The sequence below is a fragment of the Cupressus sempervirens genome, chromosome 10 (genome assembly GCF_028749045.1).
Source record: "Cupressus sempervirens isolate cs-2001-9-10 chromosome 10, ASM2874904v1, whole genome shotgun sequence".
Lineage (NCBI taxonomy): Eukaryota > Viridiplantae > Streptophyta > Pinopsida > Cupressales > Cupressaceae > Cupressus > Cupressus sempervirens.
The window spans coordinates 672,303,770-672,323,471 of record NC_143127.1 but is presented as its reverse complement, the minus strand read 5'-3'; the positions used below and the strand labels follow the sequence as shown (position 1 = coordinate 672,323,471).

At 36.2% G+C, this 19,702-nt stretch overlaps 1 protein-coding gene across 5 annotated transcripts in view; it reads left to right on the top strand.

Annotated features, from left to right (window-relative positions):
• Positions 1-17,113, top strand: part of LOC149535609 (guanylate kinase 2, chloroplastic/mitochondrial-like) — a 172,352-nt gene extending 155,239 nt beyond the window's left edge. For 4 of the 5 annotated variants that reach the window (XM_089805175.1, XM_089805172.1, XM_089805176.1 and 1 more), the window contains one exon: positions 16,515-17,113. In XM_089805175.1, coding sequence (XP_089661301.1) covers positions 16,515-16,853 — 339 coding nt within the window. In that variant the 3' untranslated portion in view covers positions 16,854-17,113. The remainder of the gene's footprint in view (positions 1-16,514) is intronic. The other variant, XM_089805174.1, reaches the window with a different exon arrangement.
• The last annotated feature ends 2,589 nt before the right edge of the window (positions 17,114-19,702 follow it).

The following is a 19,702-nucleotide window of genomic DNA, read 5'->3' as shown; positions in this document are numbered from 1 at the left end:
GGGTAGGTAGTTATGGTCATGACAGTTCACCTTGCACCCTCTCAAGGTTTATATGTATGTTCTCTCAGATGAAAGAGATCATAATGGTGTTGTTTTCAGTATTTGTCATTGTCAATGTGTATGGAAATCGTAATCTTATGTAAACTTCGATTGGTATTAATGAAGTGGCAACTCTCTGATAGTACATTGCACTTATTTGTGTTTGTTACAATTCTTCTATGGGTAGTATGGGTTATTGCACTTTACCCATAGCGGTAAATAGTAGAATGACATCATCACTTGGTTCAATGTGAATTTTTTTTCTTGTAATTTAAAATGTTGGTGTTTTTTGGAAATATGAACCATGGTAGAGAATCATGCCTCCAACTGAGGTAATCATGAGTAGTATCACTAATATCAAACCTAACATTACCTTTCAATTTTGTCATTATGTTATCTATGTTCCTAGTCTTCACAGTTCACCCAATTATCATTATTGCTCATTTTGCTAGTTCCTAACTCATGCTTTTTTGTTTCCTTTTCTTGCACAACCCACCTCCCAATATCACTCCCACAACAATATCATTTTACTTTCTCTATTTCCTGATTCCATTACCCTTCCTTTTATTCCCCCCACCAATAACAATTTAATTACCAACATCCTTAACATCCACCTTTCCACTTCCCTCTTGCCTACCAAACTCCTCTCCCTTAAACTTTTTCTCAGCTTTACCCCTTTGTCGTCCCTAACACAACCTTCTCAACTTTTCTCCGCTTACCAAATTCCAATTATTGATAGGTGTTACTCTTCAAGTTGGGTGACATTAATGCTGATTACTTTTTCAAATGACACTTAGACAAATCTTTGCAAATTTATTTCTACCATATTTAATGTTTATACCAACAATAGTCCATTGAAAAATCAACAAAACCAACCATGACAAGGTTTGACATAATGACATTGGGTTTTAAATGTTTCAATAATGACTTCACAATTTGACTCATGCAATGATCTCAGTCAGTTTTCTAACAGTCAAAGCTTTAATCTTTTTGCAATCAAATGAATCATTAGTATGTGCTTGAATGACCTTTGACTTGTTGAGATTCACAATACTTTGCAAACCTTTTTCGGTCATGAAGGTTCAGGGTTTTTTTTTAACATAAATGCTAAATGTCATTCGTTTAGTCCTGAACTCCTGACCCCTCATGGTAAGTAAATGTTCTATAGCTTTGGAAGAATTATGCCTTGGTCTCCAATACCTTGATTGAAGGATAATGCTTACAAATTTTATACTCCCCTTTATCACATCAATTGCTTCCTCTTTATGTTCGGTGCCATTAGGAAACCTTTTTTGAAGCATTTTGACTGCCCTACTGCTCTCTATTTGTGTCTCTTCATGTGTTGGAATTTTTGTTTTGTATCCTTGTTACCATGAAAATATCCCCTTGTTGGAGGTTGCATCAACCTACACAACCTGTGTTGGAGATCTATGTGTTGGGAGGTTGGTGCCTTCGTCCCCTCTAGGTGAAGGTACTGTTTAGCATGGATCAATGGATTTGTGACATGTGCTTAACTGCCTCTTGTGGATCCTTGTCTTTGGCTATTGTGATGTTCATTGACAGCTCGATCTTTTGGCGTAATGGTAGCGGTGATTACAACAAGTGGTATCAAAGCGCTCGGTTATAGGTTCAAATCCCTCGGATCATGCTGAGGGGGGAATGTTGGGAGGTTGGTGCCTTTGTCCCCTCTATGTGAAGGTACCGTTCATCATAGACCGATGAATTTGTGACATGTTCTTAACTGCCGCCCGTGGATCCTTGTCTCTAGTTCTTGTGATTTTCATTGACAACTTGAGCTTTTGGTGTAATGACAATGGTGATTCCAATAGTGTTATGGTAGCCTAGTCATGGGCAAAAGTTGCACAAATTTTCGCAAGCTACAAAAATTTTCCCATGGCTTGAGATAATTTGATGCCTAGGTTAGGTGTTCTTAGCAACTTGCCTTTTATGGGATGAGGCTATTAGCTAAGTCTATAAGGAATAAAAAACCCCACAAAACCAACACTGCACGAGGAGAAAACTCCTTACAATGTTCACTAGAGGAAACTACCAAGTAAGCAATAGCTTAATAATTGTAATTCTATCCCGGCCAACCTTTTGCTAGTGGTTCCTCATTCTACGAGCTTATTTATAATGATGATGAAGGCTTTTCTGCCATCCCACTCCCCCTCTCAAAAGACCCTCGAACATTCTACCATGTGAGGACAGTGACACCATCACATTTTACTTTAGTCTTAGGTGAAGCCTTCCCTTCATTTGGTTGCTCCTAGGAATTATTACCGTAAAGTAAGATTTTAGCTAATCCACCCATACATTCCTAGACTAATAAGTTCTCACCAGCTGCACATTGTAATGTCCCCATCTTTTTAGCATCTCAGTGGAGTTCTTAGCCTTGACATTCTCCGAAAGCTAAGTGGAGAAATAAGAAGAAATTGATTAAATTAATTTCTTATAAAGTCATTAAATAAATTAAAATAAAAAGGTGACTTTATATTTAATTAATTTAATTAATTAAGAGTGCATTAATTATTGAAAAGGGGAAACTTCTAGTAATTTAATTTCCTAAAAGCACATTAATTATTGGAAAGGGAGAAACTTCTAGAGAATGCAATTATTAAATATTTTATTTCCTTGTAGAAGGGTGAAGAAAAAGTATAAATAGAGGCGAGAGCTTCATTGTTTATCATTTGATTATTGTGAATTGCATTTGATATTAAATTGGGAGAAGAAACTAAGGTTTCCAATTTTAGTCAGCCATTGGAGAACGTCAACTCTTCAGTGTTCCAACCATTTGAGGTGGTGAAATATCCATTGAATTGGTATTCAGGAGAGCTTCAATTCAAGAGTTCTATTTGTGTTTAAATTGGAGAATAGATTTTGGTTGCTACAGTACGCATGCATGATGCCGTGTTACAGTATTTATGTTTGATTCATTTCCATTTTTGGGCATCACTATTATTAGGTTCCTCTTGTAACTATTAGTAGTTATCATTGTATTTCATAAGCATATGATTTTGCTGTGATAATTCAGAATCAAATTTTGGCATTACTGTAGTCATTATTATATGTCAATTGTCTGTCAAAATGTTAGTTGGCTGTAGGTATGCATTTCATATCTAGTTTCCATGTATTTGCATTGAAAATATCAAAAGAATTGCACTTGCATATTAGTTCCTTGTAAGAGGATATTACATTGGTATCAGAGTTTTCTTGCAAAGTGTTTGACAAAATGTCGAACAACTAAACTAGAGAAGATTTTGGTGTATGAAGAAGTTATAACCTGTTGGGGTTATTACATTGGTATCAGAGCTAAATCCTGCTATCCTGAGGGTTCAACAATCACATGCAGCCACCTAGGGTTGACTCTCACAGATTTTCCACTATCAGGCAAGCTTTATTTGATAGGGAACAAGATTTTTACAAGCAGCCAAACACCATGGGTGACAGGCAAGAGCATAGCCCACCAAGAGACAATAGGAATGAGGATCAGGAAACAAGAGAATTTTACAGAGCAATGGTTATAGGACAAGAGCGGATGGCTCAGGCTTTGCAGACACTCACCACCATGGTTGAGCATATGAACCCACAGGATAGATGGAATCAGGAACAAGAGGATAACAGAGTGTAGTGGGATCACCTAGAGCTCATAAAATTGTTTCCAGAACAATAGACAGCTCACATGTCTTACTTTTGTTAGAGAAGAACTAATACAGGAACCAATGGAGGAAGTTGAGGATGAGACATTTGCAGATATCCTTATGGCTGCAAATGATGAATGAGAATTAGTAGCACTGCAAGTTCAGGAGAGGATGACCTATGAATGTTTTTAAATTAGAGAAGAGAACATTACAGGTCACTCAGACAGGATAGGAGGCCTAGGGGTCAAAATAGTGAGTTGAAGAGGGCTATATGCAAGCTTACTATGCCTACATTTGATGGGAGTGGTAAGATGGCAGCTCAAGCTTGGATTCATAAGCTTGACACATTTTTGGCACTAAGACCAATGACAGAGATTGAAGCTATCAAATATGCCACTTTGCATTTGGAGGGAGTAGCACATGATTGGTGGTACCATGGTATGGTAACACTTCAACATAATTAGGTGATAGAGTACCAGAACTTTGTGGATAGGTTGGTTGAAAGATTTGACAAGAAAGATCTAGAGGTTTATTTTCGGGAATTAGCACAGCTGAAACAAACGGGCAACTTGGAGTATTTCATTGGTGAATTTCAGTGGTTGGCAGTCATGGTGACAAACATTTTAGAGCGTAGATTGATAGTTCTTTTCATTGAAGGCCTATTTGAACCACTAAAAGGTTGGGTAAAAGCATTTGATCCCATTTCTTTATAGGAAGCTATGAAAAAAACAAGAAGTGTGGAACATGCAGTCCCGACAAACAAATTTCAGTCCAAAGGAGCATCTTCTAGTAAGGATAACAAACCATTATATAAAAAATCAAAGAGGACTGATTTTAAAAATGATTCTAGAGATAAAACTCCAACACTTTTTGATAGGGAAACATTAAATGATTTGAGGAATAAAAAATTATGTTTCTATTGTATTGCAAGAAAGAAGCTTCTAGCGAGTGCATTAATTATTGGAAGGGGGAAACTGTTAGTAAGTTAATTTTCTAAAAGAACATTAATTATTGGAAAGGGAGAAACTTCTAGAGAATGCAATTATTGAATATTTTATCTCCTTCTAGAAGGGTGAAGGAAAAATATAAATAGAGGTGAGAGCTTCATTGTTTCTCATCCAATTATTGTATCCGATTATTGTGAACTGCATTTGATATTAAGTTGGGAGAAGAAACTAAGGTTTTCGATTTCAGTCAGCCATTGGAGAACGTCAACTCTTCAGTGTTGCAACCATTTGAGGTGGTGAAATATCCATTGAATTTGGTACTCAAGAGAGCTTCAATTCAGGAGTTCTATTTGTGCTTAAATTGGAGAATAGATTTTCGCTGCTACAGTACGCATGCACAATGCCGCATTACAGTATCTATGTTTGATTCATTCCCATTCTTGGGCATCACTATTATCAAGTTCCTCTTGTAACTATTAGTAGTTATCATTGTACTTCATAAGTATATGATTTTGCTGTGATAATTCATAATCAAATTTTGGCATTACTGTAGTCATTATTGTATGTCAATTGTTTGTGAAAATGTCAATTGGCTGTAGGTATGCATTTCATATCTAGTTTCCATGTATTTGCATTGAAAATATCAAAAGAATTGCACTTGCATATTAGTTCCTTGTGAGAGGATATTGCATTGGTATCAGAGTTTGCTTGCAAAGTGTTTGACAAAATGTCGAACAACTGAGCTAGAGAAGATTTTGGTGTTTGAAGAAGTTATAACCTGTTGGGGTTATTACACACATCTCCAATTTCACACCAACATTGCCTCTCAACTACGTAATTAACACCAACTTAAGATGCAATTTTGCGACTTTCTCATTTAGCTTTAGAACCTCATGAATAGTTTTGGTCCACGTAGAAACCCTCTGCCAAACCATCACAATCATTATCTTAAAATCAAAAGTGTTACCAGTATTAATTGACTCATAATATTGGAAATAACTAGTGTTGGATTGACTAAGGGGTGAAGAAAAAATCATATTAACGCTTGTGAGTCTACAAATTTATCCTCTACATGGCTTCTAGTTAGGATTTCTTGTTTCACTTGAAGCTAGTTTCAGCAACACCATATTGGTGATGCACTTTATATGAATCCAACTTAAATATATTTTGCAATGTTCTTCATAAGAGGGGATAAACTCACATTGCTATAAAAGACAACACACGACTCGCCTCACTTGCAGCAATTGGAAAGGTCTTTGTCGGTGTCTTCATTTCCATAAGTGGCTTAGCCGAAATCCCCCACATCTAAGTGGATTGACATACCTGGGAAACAACATCTCCTACAGTGGTTGTGCAGAGGTCATACTCATTCGAATATCTAACATGCTGCTATGCTACTGTGTCTTGTGGTTTTGCTATGATTCTTCATTATGTAGCTTTCTCTTGATCTCTTATTTGGACTCTAAAAATATTTGGATTATTACCTATATGTTGTTTCCTTTTATTCTGCTTGTTGATTTTGTTTCGTATTGATCTCCAATTTCCAAGGTTAAGGATTGCTTCTATTCCCCCCATGTGGAGGAAGTTGAAGGAACATTAGTGAAGATTTTCTAACATGTTAGGTTTTTATTATTATACATTTGTCTTATTTTCAAAGGAGAGAGGGAGATTACAAGGATTTTGGTTGAATCTTCTCACAAATCCAACTTTTACAAGCATTAATACCCCATCCTAACAATAAGCAATAAATACCAAGATGATTAATAGTAGGGTAATAAATTGATAGAATGAAATCAACTTGATTGGTTTGGAACTACATTACTGAACTGATCGGAAAAATCTTGCATTTTTGGTTGTAATGTCCTAGATTTGGATTTGGTTGGAATTCATTTGTGAAAATAAGTAGGGTTTGAATTTTAGCGGTCAAAGTTGCATGGGGGTGTACTTAGGTGATTCTAGGGTTGATGCAACATTTATTGATTGATGTGAACGGTGGAGGAATCGTCTAAAACCTTAAATATAATCCAAAAACTCTAAACGATAGTTGTGAAACCCTAAATGACATTCTTGAAACCCTAAGTGTTAAATGACAGTCGTGAAACCCTAAATGGAAGTCTTGAAACCCTAAGTTTTAAATGATAGTCATATGATAGGTTTTTGAGCAAGCTTACACAAGGATGTGTCCCGTGCCCTAGAAGCTGCCTTCCCTACCTCCTAGCTATTTTAGGGATTGTGTGATGTCAACGAGATGTCCTTGTACCATCCTCATTGCACAAATATCCTCAAAAAACACATGAAAATTCGCCCAATCGTTTGGGGACAACTAGCCATCCCCCCATGGTTGGGAATGCTTTTGGGGGTCAAGAACAAATGAAATAAACTATCTTCTTAATTAAAAATTGTTTATTTTGCTATCATTGTCTTCTGAGGGCCCATAATTACTTCAAAACCACAAAGAAACCCTAAAATAATGAGTTGAAACAAAAGGAAAACACTACCCCAACAATCATTTCTCTTTTCTTGCTCCTTGTGAGTTTTTTATTTTGTTGGTGAAGAGTGGCATGATCTAGAGGAGAGATTGGATTGATTAGAGGAGTTTGGACTGATTTTTCTTTTGCTTCAAGTCTGAAACAAATTCTCAGCTGCAGCGAAGGTATGCCTTTTTTTTTAGTTTTTTTTTTTTTGGGTCGATAATAGGTATATATTTTATCAATGTAAAAGGAGATTACATCAGCATAACTGGTCCATTAACATTCATCTTAAAGGACCATCATCTCCTCTAGACACATCTAACATCTATACTACCATTATGTGGGAGCCTTTATCATAGGCTTAGAAACATTACAAAGCACAATTAAAAACAATCGTCCATCTCGCTAATTGGCAAAAATGACTTTATCTTCCTTACAAGGAACCTGCACCTTCGTTACGACAAGCCTTCTGCCATATATTTGTTGCTTCCAAGAAGGCTTCCAAAACCACCTTGCAAAACAACTTTCGATAGCTTCATAGCTGATTCCTATCTTTTTTGCCCCATTCACTTTAAAAAAACAAGACAAGTTCTTCTAGTTTATCATTAAAATTCTTATTCGTAAAACTGCCTATCCATTTCTCTTTGCACCACTATCTCTATGTCATCCACAAAACACTACTTCCGCCCACAAAAAAAGATTCATTGCCCGGTGTTAATTGTGCAAAAAAACCAGACACACTACCATACTCCTCCATCGAGGAATTTTTGACTGAGGCCTTCTGGGAGGAGCCACGAGAAACCCCACTACCCTATGCTCATTATTTGCTTGAAACAAGCGAATTTCTTTCTTCAGTTGCGCCCACGCTTCGACAATTTCCACTTTGTAGGCCCTCTGGTTTTCCCTCTTTGGCCACCATAAAAAGGAGAAACACCCTACTTCATTCCCCTCCTCTTCATTGACAAATCGTTCACTATAATTAAAATGAGTCTATCCTTACAATCTAAGTCACAAGGTTCGAGTTCGAGTTCGACGACTATGAAATTCGGATGAAGTTCGACAAGTCCAAAAATTCCAAAATAATTCGACATTAAATTCGCCTAATGTAATTTAAGAAAAAAAGAAGTATATGCTAATTTTATTATTATATATTTTAATATTGATATAAAAATATAAAATAATATAAGATTTGACATATTTAATTATAAATATATGATATTTATGATTATATAATAGAAAATATTATTAACATGTTTTAATATTTAATAAATAATATAAAATTAATAACAAAAATAAATTAATAATAACAATAACAAAACATTTGATAATAAGAAATTATAATTACCAAGTAAATCTAAAATTAAATATTTTCAAAACATTAAACATATGATAATAAAAATTTAAAACTATGAACCAAAACCTAAAATTAAATAACATTTGAACATTGAAAAATAATATAATCATGCCCAAACTGTCAAGGGAGGAATGGATGCGAATGCGAGTTTTCTTTAGATGCCATTGTCGATGGAAAGGAATGAAAGAAGCCAAGTTTTCACAGATTTCGTTCATTCAAGGCACTGAAGAGATGCTGAAAGCAGATGGGAAGCAGAGGTTAATTCCCTGAAAGTAGATGGGAAAGCAAAGATTTGTAACCCACGATCACGAATTGTGACTTGCACTCATGATTACAAACATGACAACTTGCGACCTACAGTAGAAACAATGACCTGTGACCTAAGGCGCATTTGAGCCGAATTTATACAAAATTTTAAATTTATTTTTTAGGTTCACCAAATTTTGAACTTGGAGCCGAAAATTTGGCGAACCTTGTGACACAACCCACAATTCAGTCTTTGGGAAACAAGGCCTCCACCACCCATTGCACCACTAGTGTGCATTCATTCAACTCCAACCCCCAGGCCATTATCATGGCAGTCACATCCGCCTGCACTTTCCAGTGATGGGTACTCTTGAAAAAGCTGCCCCAATGTTTGCACTTCTCAGTTACAGGTCCTAGCAAGGCCTTTTGTTACCAATGTGTTTTGAAGGTAAATGCCTTTGTAATTTAAAGGACCAATATCATTAATAACTGATAGTCCTTTCACTGTCACCATCACTTCATATCGTTTCCTTGTCGTCATATGTAATTACAAAAATCACCCAAAATGGACCTTTTTGGTCTATTTAATCATTACACACATCAACACTCCTTCCCCTTATAAATCTTAATGATTGCCTACCACCCCTATAATATTAAATTATGCGAACTCCACCATCTTATAAATAAAAGAATAAGTTCGAGACATAAATATTAAGGTTATTCAAAAAAAAATTTTGCCCAACGGTCACAGAATCGAACGGTCTCCTGCTAACCTCTTAGAAACCTGCAGCCCATTTCGATAGAGCATCAACCTCTCCATTACCCTCTCTATAAATATGGCTTACCCTGAAATTTGTAAAGCTTTCCTACTCTGTCCAGAAAGCCCTCACATAGTTTTCCAGATGCTAGGCTTGCATTTTATTTGAGAGTATAGCCTCTACTACAATTAGAGAATCACCTTCTAAATGAAGCCTTTGCACCCACATTTTCCTTGCACATTTTAAGTGCCATCAAAGCTGCCTTCTTCTCTGCAATATTATTTGATCCATCCATCAATCTAATCCCGTCATAGGCCAGAGTCTCCCCAACCTGATTTCTAATAATAATTCCAGCCCTTGACCCTGAAGGGCCAGGGTTACCCTTGGCAGCAACATCAAAATTTGCCTTGATCCAACCTTCATTAGGAGCCTTCCATTTAACTAATCTCCTTGACATAGCATCAAGTTTATCCTTCTTCCTACATCCCGAGCTTCTAATTTTAATTCTTGGTCATAGCTACTGTGTAACACCGTCTTCTTTAGAAAACACCATTTTCCTAGATCCCCTTCTAAAGGATGCAACACTCATATATTCCTCAATAGGGTGATCAATTCTCCATAGTAATCTTTCAATCGGTTCCTCTTTTTCTTGAAAAATGTGCCTATTCCTCCATCCAAATCTCCCATATGACAATGGAGGGGATAACTTTCCACACATTTGAAAGCATAGCACCCATCTTAACCTGTGGCCAACTCAAAAAGAAATTCTTCAGTGCGCATTCATGGACCTTGTCAACCCAATTTGCCTTGCACCATTTACCAACAAGTGGATGCCATTTCACAATTTAGAAGCTAATGACCTACTGACTCTTCATGCATATAGCACATAACACATCTTGTTGGGCCTTGAAACCCAATTCTCTTCTTTCTTTCACCTGTGAGAATCCTACCTTGTACTGCTAACCAAGCAAAGGCCCCAGCTTTTGGAAGACAATCTTTGTGCCAACACAACTCCCTCGCTTCAGAGGTTTCCAGCCCACCTCTAGAGAGAAAACCGTAGCCCAGCCTGAAGAAGAGACACACCAATGTACTTTATCCTTGCTGTCTGTCAAACAAACATCCCTACCCTTAAAAATATTTCTCAAAGAAGCTTTCTGTTGATCTGATAAACCTTTTACTCTCGAGTCCTTCCATCTCCATTCCTTTCCTAAAGGGCGTTGAAATTCCATCATATAGTCTCTCACCTTGACACCCCATCTTTTACATAAAACTCTTTTAAGATCCTCATCCCTTATCTCCTTCTCTAAAACTGGATAACCATTCCAAGAGTCCTCCCAAAAATTTGCCTTTCTCCCATTGCCTACTGTCCATGAGACATGGTCAGTGATCACATGCCCATAGGACACAATAAAGTTTCAAATTGCTGAACCATTTTGAGGGTTGCTAATAGTGAGAATTCTTTCCGCATCATGAGACTCCGGATATTTGGCTCTTAGAATTTTTACCCATAACTGCTCTAGGCTTCTATATAAGTTCCAAACTAGCTTTGCTCCTAGTGCCAAGTTCATCAAACTCTAGTCTTTTAAACTTGCTCCACCATACTACTTTGGCTTGCAGATTTTCACCCATGTAAGAAATGGAAGTTTATCCTCCTCCCTAGAACTATTCCAAAAAAATTTCCTCATCTTTTGTTCCACCATTTTGATCACCTTTTTAGTGATGCTTAGGCACATCATATAGAAAATAGGGACTACAAACACTATAGATTTCAGCATTAAAAATCGACCTGCAGAGGTCAGCCAACACCCTTTCCAACCTTCCATTCTCTTTAAAAACTTATCTCCTAGTTCCTTCCATAAATCAGCCTTGGAATAACGGAATCCCTAGATATCTGCTTGGCAAACCTCAATTCCTAACGTATAAAATTTTACTTATAGCTCTCTCTTTACAAAGAGGGGTGTTAAAAAGAAGATTTGAGGCTTATGCCAATTTATATTTTGTTTTGAAACCCTCCCATACAAATCTAATGTCTGCTTCATCACTCAAGCCTCCTTTTCAGAAGCCTCCCTTGTTAGAAAAGTGTCATCCACAAACTCAAGGTGGGAGACTGCTTCCACCCCTTAAACAACCTTCACCCCTTCGAAGAGCCATCCATCCTTCTTTTAGTAATCAATCTACCCAACACCTCTGCCAAAATAATAAATAAGAAGGGGAAAAGAGGGTCCCCTTGTCTTATCCCTTTTCCAACTTCAAAAAAACCTTGAGGGCTGCTATTGACCAAAATAGAGAAACGTGGAGTAGAAATACAACTATTCACCTAGCTCATCCATAAATGATCAAACCCAAACCTCTCTAAAACTTGCAGCAGAAAACCTCTATCCATCTCATCATAAGCTTGTTTGATGTCCAGTTTAACCATCATTTTATCCAGCTTCTTTAACTGAATGGAGTGAATGATTTCATGAGCTATGATCACCCCTTCATAGATAGAGCACCCAGGAGAAAAACCACTTTGTTCAATGGAAATCACCTCTTTCAAAACCTTTTTTTAATCTGTTTGCTATAACTTTTGCTATGATCTTATATACAGTATTACATAAAGTAATGGGTTTAAAATCCTCAATTTGCCACTTCATCCATTTTAGGCACCAAGGCTATAAAGGTATTATTCAGATCTTTTAGTACTGGTTGATCATCAATCAGATAAATTCTCATATGCTTTTATGTGTGTGTGTGTGTGTGTTTATATATTATTGTTAATATTGTCTAAATAGTTATTAACTTAAAAATTACCATAGATACATTGAAGAGACATGTCTCCTCTACTCATATTTATATACATTCGAACCTGCATTTGGAACAAAGAAATAATGGCAATGCTATTACATTTGCAGAGAACGATCTTTCTTTAACAATATATATCCTGTTGAGGGAGAAATTATGTGCCGACAAAAGACACAGCAAACTCCTATGGATATAATAAAAAATAAAAACAGGTCTGAGATATGCTAAATCAATCAGCCTATAGACAAGTTTTAATATATTGCTTGTTCTCCTCATTAAGATCCACAGGTTGAAAACCAAATTCACATGACAGCAGCTGGATGTTCATACTTCCTCCCAACATTTCCCAGCACAGTACCATCTACTAATACCTTTTGGATCAGGGGCACAAGCTCTGCACTCCCATAGACCATGACTACTTCAAATTTACCCTCAAAAGAATCAACTTCTTTGATAAAAGTTTCCATGCAGTGACCTTTGAACTGTTAAAAAGCTCTTTATACAATAAAACCAACAATTTTTTCTTGCAACAATTTCCCTGGTGAAGACAATGGCATGGAACTACAGCAAGAGCCTTCAAATATATAAAACTCCCCTTCCATCTATGCCTCCACCTACGAGATCCCAAATTTGAAGCTGGTTATTGTTTATGGGCAAAGCCTACATATTCTCTACTTCACAATACCACATTGTCACATTAAATGGCATGGCAGAGAAGCAACATCGATAGGGACGAGAGAAATATTGTATCCAAGCAGTAATACCATTAGTGGAGGCTACTCTTGATTAGAATCCACATACCACTTATATTTCCTGACATGCTCTGCAGTCAAACCACATCTCACATTAAGTGTAGAAAGGATTTAGGCCAAAGTTTAAGGTGCTCCCATGATTATTTTGCCTATGCAGAGCCACCTGGAGATCAATTCCCAAAATCATGCTTGTTGGAGGACAAAGTAGGTGAGGGCTTCATGCAACACAAGCCTTGCCTTGTTATAAATGCTTGCAAGTTGTTGTATATCATAATTGATAGGCCCCAAGCTTCATGCTAGTTCTGTTGTTATAAGTATTGTTATTCTTTTTGTACTTAATGAATACTTTATTATGTCAGAGAGAGCCATTTGGATTTGATTACTTGAATCTTTCCATCTAAAGCTTTGCTTTAGCTAAGCTATTCAATCACCTTAGTGGTCACATTATCTGTGGTATTCTCATTTTAGATTCTATGTAGAATTGATCTTTTTGAAGTATTGTATCTGTTAGTATAATGGGTAAGAAAATATTGGAGGAAATGAAGCATACCATTGGCTTCCAAGAAGGAAATATATAAAATAAAGATTAGTCTTTCCTATGTAATTTCAACTTTAGCAAGGAATGACTTTAAAATTATCAAAGAATTTAATCAATGTTTGAAAACTTGGACTTGGCTGCCCAAAATAGGACTTGGATTCAGGACTTGGCAAAAAACTCGGCTAGGACTTGGTAAAGATGAAAGCCATAGTTTTACCAAAATAACAAAAAAGAAAACTTTGATCTTGTATGCTTGTATTCTTGAAACCCTACTTCACAATGCATAACTGCTTTGGGCACCAAAGAGCAGAATGAAATGAAGAAAAATTAAAAAAGGTGTCTTTTAAAATGGCTGGGTGTTTACAGCCAGGCATGCAAGTCCTAGCCCCAAACTCCAGTCCTAGCTCAAAATTCTCAAGTCTCAGCCCAAAACTCCCAAGTCCTAGCCCAAGACTCTCTAGGATGCAGCTTGCGAGCTAGGCGAGTGAACATGGCAAGCTGACTGACTTAAGAGCCCTTGGAATCTTGGCAAGTCCTATTTTTAATGTCCCCATTTTTTATGAGCTCCTACAGTTGATTGAGTCAATTCATCATATCGACCCTCATGAGCTTACAGTGAGATTTGAGGGTCTTAGTTGAGGACTTCCTATTTTTGGTAAGTCAAATTTGGATAGTTGCCATATTTGGCAGTGCAGTTGGTGCCAGTGACAATTAGTCATTACCTACATTGGATGGAGCTATTAATTGGTTGAGTTCGTATTTATTAATTAGTTATTAAAGTTACATTATTAGAATGACACTTTATTATAATTAATGTTATAAAATAATGATGTGTTGATGAAGCTTCTTATGTGGAGTTACATTTGGGAAACTAAGTGCCATTTGAGGATTATAAATATGAGCCCATTGTGAAGGATAAAACATCTGATTGTCTATTTTCCTTTTGATTGCTTTGTGAGAGTGGTTGAGTTTTCTGATTTCGTATGCCCTTGCTGAAGTGTAAGGGTTTGTGACTGATTAGTGAATTGTAATTCACATCTGTGGTATTGTAAATTGATTCTGGGAATTTTTTCCAATTCAATTGATGAGATTTCCTTCTGTGTTAACTATGTCTGGGAATGTCAAAATTGCTGGTGAAGGTTGTTATCGGAGTTTTTGTGAATTAATCTGGAGGCATCGCTTTATTTCTGAAGCTGCAAGTATCTGCATTGCACCTGTGGTCATTACATATTGGAGGATGTCATTTGTGTGGAATTTAATTGCATCATCAGTGGAGTTCAATTTGCAAATCTATGAAAGGTTGAGAGTGTCTTTCATTTCTGCACCAGCTGTTGCTTGAAAGATAATTTTGGAGAAGCTGTTATTGGCTTGGACGTCATTATATTCTGCTACTGGTTGTCAAATACATTCAATCAGTGTGGGAGTTCTGGTTGTTTCCCAACGCATTTCCACCTGCCTGTTTGGTGTTCTGTGTCTCTGTCGTTGGACACCAAGGAAGTCTGTTCTGGCATTATTTTTGGCTTCGTATTGAGTGATTGGTATACCTGGAGCTGGACACCTAAGTCATTGCTTTACTGGGCAATTTTATTTGGGGTGTGTGCTCAATATTGGGGCGGAGGAATTGCCCTATCAGGCTGCTGAGATCAGCGTCAGCTGAGGATGTGTATCCATTCTGTTTAGACGTCAATATTGCTATTGGAAGCTGCTGCTCACTACCCATGCTGGATGCATACAGGTTCCTAGAATGTATTATAAACAGTTTGGTGTTTCACGTTAAATGATTGGTAACAGTATTTGTAATTAAATTCCAGAATTCAGTGAGTTGATATTAAATTTCATCTTCAGCTGTGTATTTCATTTTGTTGCAAATAAATCTTTATTAGCAAGTCCCAGTTATTGTTAGTAGCTGGCATTCATAGTTAGAATTGCTCCATTTGCCACTATTTGAGTTGGTAGGACAAAGGTGATGAAAGTTGTGAACAAGGAATGATCAGAATTCATATTATTTAGCATTACAGTGGTATTAAGTTTGTTTGCCAAGTGTTTGACAAATGCCAAACTTCTGGTTTAGGGAAGGAAATTGATGTTGTTAAATCTATAACCGGTTGAGGGTTATTACATTGGCCAAGTCTTCTAACTATGCATTTAACAGAATTAAGCATTAAATATGCATTTAAATGAATTATCAGTATGATTTATGGTTTTCAAAGAAACTCTAAGCTTGTTTCCCACTACACAGTGAAGGGAAACTGTGACACAATGCCCTTTTCATTGAATAAATTGTACCATAATTATATTTTCTTTAGTAGGCTTGGAGATCCTATTGATGAAGTTTCATTCCCTGTTCGCTATGGGAATGAATTGATGCTTATAAGCTTGCACTCAACCCTCTTTTCTTCTTATTCTCATGCTCCAGTTATTCCATTTATTCTGCTTACCAACAGTCAACTACCATGGCTATGAAATCTAGCATTTGGACAGGGAACTTCTATCAGAGTCTTTAGGCCTTTGAGTGAGTAAGAAGACTTGAGGCAACTTTTTATAGCATATGACATGGGCTGACTTTCCACCATCCGTGATTTTAATTTTTGGGTCTGAAAGACATAATTTCAGTGTCTTTGTTTTAGATGTTTGGCGAACCCTTTGTTTCTTCTGTGTTGAAGTGTTGAAAAAAAATCTTGAATGTCTTATCAAAGTTATTTGCCCTACAACTCTTCAATGAAAAGAAAATTAGCCCTTAAAAGAGCTATGAAGGTTAGAAAAGTGAAGCCTGAATGCAAGTCCAATTGTTATTGCCATGAAAATTGTTAGCTTATATCTGTGTACAAATGATTCTAAATGAATAGCATCTTGCACACTTGTTTTGGTTACAATAGAAGTTTATGGTAATTTTGCAGATAGCATTATTGGTACCTTATATATAATACAACTTTTGATTAAGGCGTTTGTATGTATCATACTGTGTCCCGTTAACTTTTTTGATGCAGATACGAGATTTCATGTCCATGGGGAATGACATTGTTCTGAGAGTGGATGTACAGGGAGCAGCTACATTGAGATCAGTTCTTGGTAATGGTGCTGTGTACATATTTCTTGTTGCAGAGAGTGAGGTGTCTCTTGTCAAGAGACTTATTAACAGGAAGACAGAAACCATGGAAAAACTTGTAGTACGCATTTCTACTTCCAGAGAGGAGGTTAACCGCATGACAGAATTTGATTATGCAGTAGTGAATGCAGAGGGGCAGCTTGAAAAAACAGTAAATCTCATTCTTTCCATTATTGATGCTGAAAAGGCTAAAGTACACCAGAGAATGGTTGAAATATAGTATTAATTTAGCTGCCATTAACAGTGTAAAGCAGACAAATTGCCATTGACGAGGTACCTCAACCATCAATCAATTAAACCTACAGTTTTGATTCCATCTGCATCATGAAGATTGAGATAACTTGTAAATATAAAAAAGTGCAAAATCTTAAGTGGCATATTTTTCTATCAACTGCTATCTATCTGCATTTTGAAATGTGTGAGTAAATTAGCTTTTGTTAAAGAGCAATAAATTCTGAAGAGAGATCTTTTTGTCCTGAATTCATGTTACTGCTAGAATCTTAGTGAATTGGTTTATAATCTAGTCAAAAGGATGTGCTGGTAATTATGTTTAATCTCTTTCAGGAGGGCCTTGTCAGAAAATATATTAAATTAAATTTTGTGATCTTTTGGACGAGTAATAATATTATCTGGATTGAATCTAATGCACAAATTTAATGAGATATTGTGTGAGAAGATGCCGGATTATGAACATGAAAGGAAATTTTGATCAAGGACGGCAAGTTCAGCTGGTTAGTACATGATATTAACAATTGTATAGTTATAAGCTCATTTAAGTGATTCATGCTCATAATGTTAATGTGAATGAAGCTATTCATGAAGTTTCACAAATAGATTACTTACACTAGCTGAAGTTGGCCATGAGACGAGCACATTCAATGCCACAAGGTTGAGTAGAAACCATAAAAAATCTAAGTTACCAGATTCTCTCCTGGACGTAGGAATTCCTGGTTCAATTCTCTCAAAAGTGTGGGCCATGTCAAATTCTGTCAGAACTGTCATAGAGACCAAATTTTGCTGGGAATTCTCTTAGAGGAACCGTGGCAGAATTCTGACAACTTTTGAGCGACTTTGGTTTTTGCATAGGACCCCAGACAGAATTCAGAGAATTTGGTCAAAACACCCTTTTGTTTACTTCTTCATAAAGTTTTCAAAGCCAAAGTACACTCAGAATTGGACTCAAGCACATGATTAGACTCAAATAACTAATCATATTTAATTTGAATTGGATGCTACTTGAGAAGAACCAGGATGTATAGAAGTGTCATACATCTATTATGGAATGTATATATTACACCATAATTAGTGCATATAGGCTAACATGTAAGCTATGGATTGAACAAAATCTAAACAGAACTTCGCTGCTGTTAAATCTGGATCCAAAGCCTTCTCTCTTGGCTTTATGCAGTCTGATCCAAAGCTGCTCTTGGTTGAATTGTCTAGTATGATAATTAATGTGTAAACCTTACAATATGGCAAAAAATCACAACTTTGGCCTTAAATGGACCTATAATATTACTTTAAACAGCAAAGTGATGATGATTTGCTTGATAGTTTTCAATGATATTTGATCCTGATGGCTGATTATTACTGTTGACATGTTTTTTTTGAAATGAAACATTAATATGGTGGTGTAGTTTGCTATGTTTCTTTAATACTAGTATAGTGGTGTATAACTCTTTTGCTGCACACATGCACACATGCACACACATGCACACATGCACACACATGCACATAGAAACATATATTCTTGTACAAACAAACCCAAAATGAATCCAAACCCAACCCCCAAAAAATTGAACGAATTTCTAACCCGAACCCATACCTAAATCAGAACGGGCAACTTAGTAAAAAATGATTGATCTAGTCCGCCATTCTCTTTTAGATTGTGTCTTATATGGCACTTGGAATAAATTGATCGAAGTAAGTCCCTGTTGTGGGTGCACCTGCGTTGCTTGGTAGTGTAAACTACCTGAACTGCAATTGGTTGCATCCTGCATCTGCTGTTAAAATTTTCATTTTTGTTTCATAACCCAGATTACAAGTGATGATTTAATGACCATGTGTTCTTAAACGTGGTAGGCTGAAGAATCACTAGTTGGAACAGTTCTGTAGATCTGATTACAGTTTACGATAAATTAAGTTCTGTAATCCAACTAGCAAGGAAATTGATAATATATAAAAATGTCCATACTGTATGGGAATATAATCCCCAGGGCTTGCTGTTGGTGCACTTTAGTAAACACAAAGACTAGATATAAGATATAATTAAAAACATCTAATAGGTCTAAAACATGTCAAGAATATCTAACTTCACTATATTCTTTCTAGCATAGGATGTCCTTACTGTTGGAATACAGTAGAGCAAACAAATTAAACCATGGCTGTAAATAAACATACATAAAACAATATATTATTCCGAAAAGATGGCTGTGGCATTGCTTAAATATGAATCTTATTTCCTAACAGTCCCTCCTATGGTTTTCATCATAAAAAATGAAAATTAAGATAACCTAAATTTCTTGGTCTAGTAAAATGGTTGATTATCCAGCTTTGCATTGCATTAGTCCTTGTTGTTATGTAGTGCCCCTCTACTTGGACTTGCCTATTTTGATGATTCAGTTTTGTTTTGTTTTGGGATATGACGTGATCTTGAGACGATATTCTTATGGTTATTTTCTAGTTGCACCTATTGGATTTTTTACTCAGATATGTTGGTTATTTTTCCTTGAGTATTCATAATTATGATCTGATGTCATCATGGTTTGATTTGATATATGTTGAGTTTAAATGTGATGTTTGCAATGCTGCAATGTTAGATTCTATAAGCATGTTTGGTTGGACATTAAAGTAATCCATGATATTTTGTGTGAATGTGAACATGAATGTTATTAAAGGACATGGATATTCAGATATGCTCCATTTTTTTTTTACATGTTTGTCATATTTCTTTATAGGATTATATTTCATTATGTTACTACCAAAACAGATACTATGTATTGTGAGCATATGATTGCATTGTTTGGCGTGTCTGTGGGATGAGGTTAGACAATCGTAGTCACTTATTCC